Source organism: Physeter macrocephalus, chromosome 20, assembly GCF_002837175.3.
Source record: "Physeter macrocephalus isolate SW-GA chromosome 20, ASM283717v5, whole genome shotgun sequence".
Taxonomy (NCBI): Eukaryota; Metazoa; Chordata; class Mammalia; order Artiodactyla; family Physeteridae; genus Physeter; species Physeter macrocephalus.
The window spans coordinates 83,753,586-83,765,466 of record NC_041233.1 but is presented as its reverse complement, the minus strand read 5'-3'; the positions used below and the strand labels follow the sequence as shown (position 1 = coordinate 83,765,466).

Here is an 11,881-nt window from a genome sequence, read left to right as displayed (position 1 = left end):
GCTCTCCTCCGAGCCCCGCCCTTCCCGGCCCGCGCCCCGCCAGCCTGCCGGCCGCTCTCTTCCGAGCCCCGCCCCTCCCGGCCCGCGCCCCGCCAGCCTGCCGGCCGCTCTCCTCCCCGACCTGTGGCTGGTGCGGTCGGGTCACTAACCTACAGGCACAGCAGCCGGGAACGGGTCAGGCTGTTAAGAACATCCAGGCTTGATACGTGCAAAAGAATCTGAGTGACGGGCGTGTATTGTGGGTCTGGTCATAAGATAGCCCACCCCGCCCTCGTCAGGCTGTGGGACCTGGATTTGAACCAGGCGGTCAGTGGGGAAGGACGGACTGACCACTGAGGGCAGCCTCCTAGTCCAGCTCTGGCGGCAGCCTGGTCTCTTGGCCTGGCCCAAGGTTCCAGACCTGGGCCTGCGGTCACGGGCCCTGTGGTCAGCGAGGCTGGGGTCACGGGCCCTGCGGACACGGGGGCTGGGGTCACGGACCCTGTGGTCAGGGATGCTCAGCTGCCTCTTCCCTCCCTGGAAAGCTCCGGAGATCTTCCAGTCTTTCGTCAACGGTGGGACCGGCTACTCTTTCGAGGTGGACTGGTGGTCAGTGGGGGTGATGGCTTACGAACTGCTGCGTGGATGGGTACGGAGCTCCTGCGGCCCGCGGGCTCAGTCCCCAGACCCTGAGCTAGCTGCGTCCCCCCGGGGTGGCCCCAGCTCCCAAAGGGGTGAGGCTGCCCCCACCCCCAGGTGCTCAGGGCGGTCTGTGCTGTCCGTCAGCGAGGCTGCACGCTGGAGGGGGCTGGGGGCAGGCAGAGAACCGTCCAGCAGGGCTGCCCCCTCGGTACTTCCCGTGAGGCTCGTGTGCGGGTGGGTCCCTGTGGTCTCCCCGCAGCTGCCACGGCCCGGCCAGCGCTGGAGCCCCAGAGGCTGGGGGCCTCGTCACGTCACCACCTGCCCTTCCCACCTCCTCCCTCCTCGTCGGGGCCTCCGAGGCACTGTGCCCTGGAGAAGGCCCTAAGCAAGGCAGACCCCTCTGCCCTCTGCAGCTGGTCCACCAGGCCCAGGCCCCCTGGGGTGCTATGCGTCCTTCCCAGCCGGTTGGCAGCCTCTCGGGTCGCCTCTCCGGCTGCACTGCAGGCTTGGCCTCCTGGGCTCTTCCCTGGGCCTGCACCGGGGGCTGGGGGCAGGTACGGCGCGCCTCGGGTGGCCCTGGGTTTGGGGAGGCGCTTGCTGCAGCTCTGCCTCTGCTGCCCAGAGGCCCTACGACATCCACTCGGGCAACGCCGCGGAGTCCCTGGTGCAGCTGTTCAGCACCGTGAGCGTCCAGTACGTGCCCACCTGGTCCAAGGAGATGGTGGCCCTGCTGCGGAAGGTGAGCCCCTCCCGGCCCTGCCTGGAGTGCAGGACCAACCGGACACGTGGGGCTCGACGGGCATCCTGTCCTGAGGGTGGGCAGCCTGGAGGCCCTGGTCCAGAGAAGGCATCTGGTTCATGCATTCTGCGTCTTGTGTCCCTCTCCGGCCGGGCTTCCAGCCTGGCCCGGTCACCCGTTCCTTGGCCTGCTGTAATAGTTCGGCCTACGTGAGCACTGGTGCAGCTGAATTTAATCCTCACGACTTGGTTGCGTGTCACAGATGCCCAGACTCAGGGCAGGTCACCCCATCGTGTGTGTGGGGCTGGGTGCCGGGGCGGCCCTGCCTCTGGTTCCCTCTGCCCCACTCCTCCTGCTGGAGGTGGGCAGCCACTGGCCTGGCCAGCCCCCCACGGGGAGCAAGCAGAGAAAACCCCAGAACCCCCGCGCATCCCAGGTCCTGAGCGCGAGTTGGCAGCGGCCCAGGGACCTCAGCCTGGTGGGGACCTCAGCCTGGTGGGGACCTGGGGCTGTGGCGTCACCATCAGAGTGCCTCCCCTGGGGTCCAGGTCTGGGTCGGGGGGCCGCTCCTCGGCTGGCCAGCCAGCTCCCCACTCGGAGAGTCGCCCCTCAAGCACACTGGGGCGTCGAAGCTGGGTCAGGATGGGTGAGGGAGGGCGTGCTGGACATTTGTGGCCCGGCTCACCCCCAGCTCCTGTCTCCTGGCCCCGGGGTCCTGCCGGGCAGGTTCTGGCCCCTGCCCGGAGACCTCTGGCCCTGGAAGTGTAGCCAAGCAGCTAGAGGCCCTCCCCCAGCCCCCGAGAGGGGCTCTTAACACAGCCTTCGCCCCACGCAGCTGTGCCCACACCAGCCAGGTGGCTCACAAGGTGGGACCTCGGCCGCCACAGGCCCAGGTCGGGGTGAGGAGATCCACACACCAAGGCTGGGGAAGCCTTGGACTGGGTCTCTGGTGTTTCCCCCGGAAAAGGCTATGGCTGTGAAGCTGGCCACGCACGCACAGCTGCCCTGGGGCCGTGACAGTCATCATCCTGTCGGGCTTCAAGCGGGAGGGCAGTCAGCCAGGCTGCAGCTGCTGCCTGCTGATGGGTCCAGGCGGACCTGGGCCCGGGGCCGGCTGACGGGGGCCTCGTTCCAGCTTCTCACCGTGAACCCCAAGCACCGCGTGTGCAGCCTGAAGGACATGCAGGCGGCCCCCGCGCTGGCTGACGTGCTGTGGACCGAGCTGAGCGAGAAGAAGGTGGAACCCGCCTTCGTGCCCAACGTAAGCCCCCCGCAGGCCCAGCGTGGACGGGGTGGGCGAGGGTGGCCGGGTGCCTGGCTCAGCACCGTCCTCCACAGAAAGGCCGCCTGCACTGCGACCCCACCTTCGAGCTGGAGGAGATGATCCTGGAGTCGCGGCCGCTGCACAAGAAGAAGAAGCGTCTGGCCAAGAACAGGTCGCGGGACAGCAGCAGGGACAGCTCGCAGTCGGTGAGCCGGGGGCCCTTCGCTCCCTTCTCTGCGGCGGGGGGCACTGGCCGTCGGGGTGTGAGGGTGCCTCCTGCCTCACCCAGCTCTGGTGTGGCTGCGTAGGGCCAGGCTCTGCCCCCGTGGTCACGGGGCCACCTGTGTGTGTGCGTGCGTGTGTGCGCGCGCGTGCTTTTGTGCATGCGTGTACGCACGTACGCTTGAATGTGCGCGTGCGCATGCGTGTGTGCACGTAACCTGCACGTCTGTGCGTGTGTGCGCGTGCATGCACGTACGCGTGAGTGCATGTGCGTGCGTGTGCTCGCGTGCATATGCATGTGTGTGCGTGCGTGTGTGCACATCACGGGGCCACCTGTGTGTGTGCGTGTGCGCGCGCGCGTGCTTTTGTGCATGTGTGTACGCACGTACGCTTGAATGTGCGCGTGCGCATGCGTGTGTGCACGTAACCTGCACGTCTGTGCGTGTGTGCGCGTGCATGCACGTACGCGTGAGTGCATGTGCGTGCGTGTGCTCGCGTGCATATGCATGTGTGTGCGTGCGTGTGTGCACATGCATGTGGGTGTCTCTGCCTCCTCTTCGCACGAGGACACCAGTGACACTGGGTAGGACGCGTAGTGCAGGGTGATCTGCCCTTTACTTGACTGGTGGCATCTGCAGGGACGTCGTTTCACATTCCGAGGAAATGGGGCCAGGACCCCACCCTGGGGGACATGGTTTAACCTGTCACAGCCCCCATCCTGCCCCAGGTCAGCTGCTCTTGGAAGTGGAGGGCATTCCCGGGGAGCAAGGGATCCAGCCTGGACCCATCCCCGGGGTACGGCCGGTGTTCACAACACAGCTAGGGCTGCGGGTGTGGATGGTGGTGGTCACAGCAGGGACACTGTATGCGCTTGGCAGTCCCCCAGCCCCCGGACCGGGTCGAGCCTATGGGGATGCCCTGGGATGCAGCCTCTCACACCTGGGGGGCCTGTGCTGTCCCCGGCCTGGGTCCTGGGCAGAGAGATGGGCGTTAGCCTCTTCTCCCTGCCGTGAGGGGGCCAGGATGGGGTCTTCCCTGGAAGCCTCAATTTCTCAGTGAGAACGTGGGTGGGCTCCCATCCCCTCCCCTGATGGCAGCCCCTGGTGCCGGCATGGGCACTGCAGGTGTGGAGTTGTCCTTGATTTCCTGTTGGCCTGGCTTTGTTCTTGCTATCAGGGTGGGAGTGATGGCTTTGAGTTCTTTATATGAAAGAGCTGAAGTTACTTTCCTTATTTCTGTTTTTTATTATTGATCGATAAGAGTTATTTATTTACATATTGTGCACACAAGTGCCTTAGACGATTTGTAAAGATTTTTTTCTAGTCTGGGTTTTTTTAAAAAATAAGTTTATTAATTTATTGAGTTTTGGCTGCACTGGGTCTTCGTTGCTTCGCGCGGGCTTTCTTTAATTGCGGCGAGCATGGGCTACTCTTCGTTGCGGTACGTGGGCTTCTCATTGTGGTGGCTTCTCTTGTTGCGGAGCACGGGCTGTAGGCGTGTGGGTTTCAGTAGTTGTGGCACGTGGGCTCGGTAGTTGTGGCACACGGGTTTAGTTGCTCCACGGCATGTGGGATCTTCCCAGACCAGGGCTCGAAACTGTGTCCCCTGCAATGGCAGGAGGATTCTTTTATTTTTTTTGCGGTATGCGGGCCTCTCACTGTTGTGGCCTCTCCCGTTGCGGAGCACAGGCTCCGGACGCGCAGGCTCAGCGGCCATGGCTCATGGGCCCAGCCGCTCCGCGGCATGTGGGATCTTCCCGGACTGGGGCACGAACCTGTGTCCCCTGCATCGGCAGGCGGACTCTCAACCACTGCGCCACCAGGGAAGTCCTGTGGGTTTTCTTTCTTCTGGTTGGCACCATCTGCAGCGGAAGTCTGGTTTTGATGAAGTCCCACGTATCTGTTTCTTCTTTGTTCATTCATGCTTTTGGCGTCATTTCTAAGAAACCATTGCCTCACCTAAGATCACAAAGAGGTACTCCTGTGTTTTCTTCTAAGTGTTTTATAGTTTTTTCTCTTAACATTTTGGGTCTAGGACTCACTTCGAGTTAGTTTTATGGATAGTGTCAGGTAGGGGTCCAACCTGATTCTTTTGCATGTGGACATGCAGTCGTCCAAGTGCTGTTTGTTGAAAGAGCTATTCTTTCTTCCATTGAATTGCTTGGCATCATTTTCAAAAATTAATTGACCGTGAATGTAGGGTTTATTTATGGAGTGAATTAAGGGTCTGTTATCTACGGAGTGAACGTAGGGGTCCGTCATCTACGGAGTGAACGTAGGGGTCCGTCATCTACGGAGTGAACGTAGGGGTCCGTCATCTACGGAGTGAACGTAGGGGTCCGTCATCTACGGAGTGGACGTCGGGGTCCGTCATCTACGGAGTGGACGTCGGGGTCCGTCATCTACGGAGTGGACGTCGGGGTCCGTCATCTACGGAGTGGACGTCGGGGTCCGTCATCTACGGAGTGGACGTAGGGGTCCGTCATCTACGGAGTGGACGTCGGGGTCCGTCATCTACGGAGTGGACGTCGGGGTCCGACATCTACGGAGTGGACGTCGGGGTCCGTCATCTACGGAGTGGACGTCGGGGTCCGTCATCTACGGAGTGGACGTCGGGGTCCGTCATCTACGGAGAGGACGTAGGGGTCCGTCATCTACGGAGTGGACGTCGGGGTCCGTCATCTACGGAGTGGACGTCGGGGTCTATCTACGGACTCGCAGTTTCAGTCCACCGAGCTGTGTGTCTGTCCTGCTGGCGCCACACTGACTTGACAGTTGGAGCTCTCTGGTGAGTTTTGAGGTCAGGAAGTAAGTGTGAGTCCTCCAACCTGTTCTTTTTCAAGAGAGTTCGGCGACTCTGGGTCCTTTGCCTTTCCAGGGCATTCTGAGGGGTTTGGGAATTACATCTAAGTTGCTCAGCAGGTCATTTGTGACAAAGTTAGGGATTGGTGCCTGGTCCCCATATGCCCAGGCCCTTTGTCACTCCCCACCTTGGGTGACACCTGGGGGCAGACGCTGTGTGTATCGGCGTTGATAGGGCCGTTGGATGTCTACCCCGAGGACCGTGTACCCCGGATTGACTCAGGCAGGGCACCCGGAACAACCACTCATGCGGTCGGGGTGGGGGCAGCAAGTCTGGGTTTCAGGCAGAGTCCTCGGAGAGCAGCCTGGCCTTCAGGGACCCGAGTGCAGGTTTCGCTCTGGGGGAAGTGGCCTTTCCTGCTCCTGCACCCAGCAGTGGTCAGCGAAAGGCCCCAGAGGGATAGACATTTCCGTGGCCTCCCGACTCTGTGCGGCAAAGGGTCCAAAAGCCCACAGCAGGTCGCTGGACCACACGCATGTGCCATCGCAGGGAAAGGCGCCAGAGCCGGACGGGGTACGCAGCGCAGCCACGACTCCCTGCTGACAGCACAGCCCGTGGCTCGGGAAGGAGGGGTCCCTGGGGCACGTCACTGTCCACACCGCCCACCTCTAACGCTGCCCAGACCCTCCGAGCGGCACCTTGGGCAGGAGCGTCTCTTGTCCTTGGAGAACCTGGGTGCGGAAGGGTGAGATGAACAGCAGCCCCTCCCCCCGCCAACCCCCAGGCCCCGGACGGCGTCTCTCCATCCCCCATCCCCACTCCAGCACCTCCTCACCCTCAGATGGCACCTCTTCTGGTCTGCATGCATCAGGGGCTCACCTCCTGGCATGACCTCGGCCCTCGCCCGAGTGGCCTGAGCTTCCGGTCCAGAACCGGCTCTGGCCGGAGTTTGTGCGCCTGTCCGTTTATCATCAGCACTGAGCCAGGGTTGATGGACCCGTTGTAAGTTGAAAATATCATAAGTCAATATGCATTCACGATCCCTCACCTACCAAAATCATAGCTTAGTCCGGCCTGCCTTACACGTGCTTAGAACACTCCGGGCAAAATCATCTAACACAGAGTCTATTTTGTAATAAAGTGTTGACTGTCTCATGTAAATGATCAAATGCTGTACTGAAGGTGAAAAACAGAATGGCTGTCTGGGTCCAGAACGGCTGTTCGCCCTTGTGGTCGTGGGGCTGAGCGGAGCTGCAGCCACTGCCCAGCATCACAGGAGAGGATCGGACCCCATGTCGCTAGCCTGGGACAAGATCAAAGTTCAGAATTTGAAGTACGGTTTCTACTCTCTGCATATCACTTTCACGCCACTGTAAAGTCAAAAAGTTGCTTGCCGAGCCATCATAACTGGGGACTGGCTCTATGGTGCGTTAGTCCTAGGTGAATGCAAAACAGCAGCCTCTTTGCTGAGGGGATCGGAAAGAATGTGTGTGGCCAGTCAGTGGCTGCACGCCCCACACCAGCAGCTGTGTCATCTGTTCTGGTCAAGAGTCCGCTTCAGGCTCAGCAGTGGCGCTCGGGCCACCACTAGGTTAAATCTGTCCTAGTTCCCCTCTCCTGCCATGAGCCGTCTGATCTTGCAGCGCCAGGCTCGTGAATTAAACGGGAAAACAATGGAAGCAGCATCCTTGGAGCCCCACAGATAAAGGCAGAGACTCCAAAGGCCCTCACGGTGGCACTTGTCACTGCCGTTCCGCTCTGGATGTGGGTTTGTTTTTCATTTCTTACCTCGGCTGGTTTGTTGAGAGGGGGTAGAGTTTCAGGAGCTTGCACTGGGCTTTTCCATGATAATAGCTGTTACTCCACAGGTCAAGGTACTAATCTGAGAATTCTGCCAGATGCCAAATACATCGGTCTTGGTTATGCATGCAGCAGCGAGGGGGCAATAGCCACTGGGTAGGCTAAGATGGACGTGGGCCAAGTATTAGCTCAGACCCTGTCTCCAACAGACCTCTAAACGGCTGGGCATTGCCCCTCTCCTGTGTGCAGACATGAGGGAAGTGGTCGTAGATACCTTTGGGAAGAAGGGCTGAGGGTATGGCTGCCGTGTACACTTGCTATGAGTTAGCCTGGGCCTTGCCTACAGCGAGTCTGCGCCTCCTTCAGTCCATGGGGCTGGTCTGAGAACCGAACTCGATCTGGAGATGAGAAGAAGAATCGTGACTTTCCGTCAAGGTGGCCGACGCCGCCTTTTGCTCCCGCATCCTTGATCTTACTCTGTGTGTGTGTGTGTGTCTCTGTGTGTGTGCGCGTGCGAGCACTCGCTGTCCGTCTCTGACCCCTGGGAGCGCCGTGATCTGTCGGACATCATCCACGTCCCTGGGGGTCGGGGTGCCCTGTGTGCCACTCTAACCCGGAGGCCTGTTGCAGCTGTCCCACCCCGCTTAGCGCGGCTGAGTAGGCGAGGTTATGGCTTCCACGGTTCTGGGTCCCGTCGTCACCTCCCCTGGGGGCTCGGTCCTGGAGCAGAGCCTCCTGAACAAGAGAGACGCCACTGAGCTTCCCCAGGGCACTGTGTCCCCGCCCCCACCCCCAGCTCATTCCTTGTCATCTGGCTGGAAGGAGTGTCCTTCGGGCCCTCCGGAAGAACACGGCCATCTGATGGGTCCGTGGGTCTTTATACTTGAGTCTGTTGACGCACTCCAGCTGCCCAGTCCTCTGAGACTTTGACGCGCCCGCCACCCCCCGGCAGTCTCCCAGGGCCGTTCTGAACCTTCCGGACTCTTCACCTGGGCCATCATTTTTTCCATGTTTCCACGTTGCAGTGTATCAGGACCCACACACGCCAGGGGCTCTTGCCAGGGAATTAGGCCCAAGTCTTGGAAGGGCAGACTCTCCCTTGTCCAGCCACATAGCCCCACCCCCAGGCCCCTCCCTCCCAGGCCCGTCCTGCCGGGTTCGTTGAGTAGCGCCTTCCTTACCAGCAGGTTGAGCGCCTGCGCAGTTGCGAGGGGTGCACAAGACGAGGAGGGCGGGTGGGGCAGGGCTTGAGCGGGCGAGGGCTGTGTTGCGCCTGCTGTGGTTGCAGCTCTGCGTCGTCCGCAGGAGTTGGGGTGGAGGTGTCACTCTCCTCCCGCGGGCTCGGGAGTGCAGGGGCGTAGGGCTAAGGTGCCCACGAACATCCCCTTGGCGGCCCCTCCCACGTCCCAGAGGCCCACTCCTTCCCTATCAGGGCCTTACATTTGATGCAGGAGACTTCAAGGCTGTGAGTCCAGCGTTCTGTGAAGTTGCGCTGCTTGGACATCTCAGCCTGGTCTCCAGCTCGCTGGCGGGGCCGCGGGATGGAGCGTCTCCACACTGTGGCTCGGGCCGCCGCTTGGCCGCCCCAAGCCCGTGGCTCACACACCCACGGGGCCAGGCGCGACCACCCTGACCTGCAGTCCCAGTGCGTCCCCTCCACCTGCACCCTCTCCCGACGCACCTGAGGCGAGGGTCTTAGGGGTCGGGGTCTCACGCCCGCCAGGGGCGGGACCCAACTCCAGAACCCCATCCTGAGTGTCTGCCTCTCGGGACAGCTCCTGCCGGTGACCTTCTTAGTCAGGTACCCCGGAGTCAGACCCTCAGATGGGATTTGTGTGCCAGGGTCAAGTGACCGAGAGGACCTGGTGTGGGGGGAGGGAGGGGAGGGGGCCAAGCCCGGTGTGGCTTCCGGACGAGTCTGGTTCTGCACACGCTGCAACCACCCTGAGATAGGGGGCCGGGCGTCCTTCTGTCTCCGGCTGAGGGTCGCCTGGAGGTGCAAACTCCCACGCGCTCTGGCTGCCTGAACACCCCAAAGGCAGGCTCCTCGGAGAGGAGGAGGCCACAGAGGAGCAGCGGACCAGGGGTGCCCGGGACCTCGCCTGGGGGATGCGAGGGGGCCTGGCGGGGCCCGCTCTGCTCATTTTTGTGTCTTTCTGGCTAACAGGAGAACGACTACCTGCAGGACTGCCTTGACGCCATCCAGCAAGACTTCGTGGTTTTCAACAGAGAGAAGTGAGTGCGCGTGTTGGGGGCCGGTGAGGGGGGCAGGGAGGACTCGGGGGCAGGGGCCTCGGTCTCCTTGGCCACTGCAGCCACGTGGCGCCAGCGGGGCTGGGGAGCCGCACCCCTGCCCTCCTCGGGGTCTCTGAGCAGCGGCCCTGGGGGAGGGTGGGGGGGTCCCTGTCAGGCTTCTGGGGGAAGGGCTTGTTGGGCACTTTCAGTTCTAAACGGGGGCACTTCCAGCCAACGGCCGGAATCTCCTGGGCAGACACTGGGTGGACTGCCCGGCTGAGGGCGCATGACTTCCTGGGCGGCCCCTGCAGTCACGTCAACTCCCGCCCCTCACTCGGTTATTCAGGGACCGTGGGACAGAAAGGGCAGAGCTGGCTGGCAGGGAGATACGACAGGCCACAAGTAGACACCCGAGACACCTGCCACGGTGGAGGGAGGCGGCCCAGTGCTGTGGGGCCCGAGAGGGGGAGGAGCGGGGTGAGGGGCAGAGGACTTCCTGGAGGAGGCGGCGCTGGCCTGGAAAGTGAGCAGGATTAGCTGGTGCTCTGTCCTGCCTCAGTGACCAGGACGACGTGTGGACACTGGTTTAGGACAGTGGCCGTCATCCTGGAGGTCAAGGCCTGCGTAGTAATGGGACCCGGCCAGGCGCTGTGTTCCAGAATTGCTGACCCGCAGAACCTGCGCTTAAACTAGGCCTCCTTTTAGCTTCTGGCTGGAAATGGGCTGAGACTCGCCAGCCCTGCCGCTCCGAGACCGAGGGCCACGAACGGCCAGACAGAGGGTGCTGGGCTGGAACGCCCTGTGTGCCCGCATGCCCTGTTGAGCCAGTGTGGCTGGAGGAGCTTCTGCCCAGGCAGAGATGCCCAGCATGTGTCCGTGTTCCTGCGGGACCCACTCCAGGAGTCCCTGGACAGGCCCTGGGCCAGCGAGCAGCGTCCGGGGCTGCCGGCGAGGCTGCGTAAAGGTCCTCCCTGTGTCTCCCCCCAGGCTGAAGAGGAGCCAGGACCCCACGAGCGAGCCCCTGCCTGCACCTGAGCCTGGGGAGGGCGCGGAGGCCTTGGCGGACGGCGAGGGGGCGCGCTCGGCCCTGCACGCATGCGGCACCATCTGTCCCTCGGCTGGGAGCGGCTAGGTGGCCCCTGCCCACGGCGTCAGCTCAGGTCACGCCGGAGACTCGAGGCCTCCAGAGGGACCTGGCGGTGGGCGGAGGCCCAGCATCGACTTTCCCACGGAGCGGCCCGGTGGGTCCAGGCACAGGCCCAGGCCGGCGGCTCCTGCTGCGCCCCGGCTGGACTTTCCCTGGACAGTCTGACCGCTGAGGCCGCCCCCCGGCTCTCGGCAGCACGTGGTGACAAGAGGCTGTGGGTGTGGCCGAGAGCAGTGGGTGCGGAGGGCGGGGGCCAGCTGGCGATGGCGGAGGGAAGCACGGGGCCCGCACGCAGGCTCTCCTGGTGGCCCCCCGACGGGCCGCGTGGTTGGACGGGCGCCCTGGTCTCCTGCCACCTGCTGTACCTAGCCCGCCTTGCCCGGCCGTGCCGCCAGAAGCCGGGGGGCGGCCCAGGGGCTGCTCGGCTCTTGTCCATCAAGGGGGGAGGGGTGTGGGCGTGAAGAGTGTTTTATAGAGATACAGACTGTTCTGGTAATTTCTGCTGTGTTCCTGTATAGCTTCCACCTCTGAGAAAAACAACATGAGAACCGCTTGGTGTCGGCTGTTTTGCACGTTCTATGCCTGCTGCGTTACAGAGGACGTTCGTCTGGGAGTCGGGGCGGTGCCTGCTGGGGCAGGGCCTCCCCGGAGCCCCGGTCCTCGGCCTTGGGGTGGATGCCCGTCTCCTGCCCCAGACGCCTTAAGGCCGCTGCAGGGTTGAGGGGCAGGTGGTGCCTGTCAGAGGGCAGGGGCCCCTGGGGCAGACCCGCGAAATCGACAGGGGCCGGAGCACCCACAGATTGGAAGCGCTCACGGCCCCGCCCGCCCAGGTGCAGGGCGTTACGGTCCGCAGCACAGCACGGCGCGCCCGCACGGGGCACGGGGGCCCAGGTAGCACCGGGGAGCCAGGGTCCAGAGGTGGGCGGTACTGCAGGATGCCCTGTGGTGGTGCCGATTCCCAGAGAAAGTTCTGGGTGGAGACCTGGTGACGTCAGAGGCAGGAACTGGGCAGGGGGTAGGTTCGGGCTTTTGTATAAACCCATATTTTATA

At 62.6% G+C, this 11,881-nt stretch overlaps 1 protein-coding gene across 2 annotated transcripts in view; it reads left to right on the top strand.

The window, feature by feature from the left end:
* Window positions 1-11,386, top strand: part of STK32C (serine/threonine kinase 32C) — a 91,836-nt gene extending 80,450 nt beyond the window's left edge. For both annotated transcript variants that reach the window (XM_024121437.3, XM_028481784.2), the window contains exons 7-12: window positions 525-628; window positions 1,244-1,360; window positions 2,496-2,621; window positions 2,699-2,830; window positions 9,616-9,683; window positions 10,671-11,386. In XM_024121437.3, the coding sequence (XP_023977205.1) occupies window positions 525-628; window positions 1,244-1,360; window positions 2,496-2,621; window positions 2,699-2,830; window positions 9,616-9,683; window positions 10,671-10,815 (692 nt within the window). In that variant the 3' untranslated portion in view covers window positions 10,816-11,386. The remainder of the gene's footprint in view (window positions 1-524; window positions 629-1,243; window positions 1,361-2,495; window positions 2,622-2,698; window positions 2,831-9,615; window positions 9,684-10,670) is intronic.
* Window positions 11,387-11,881: the final 495 nt, after the last annotated feature.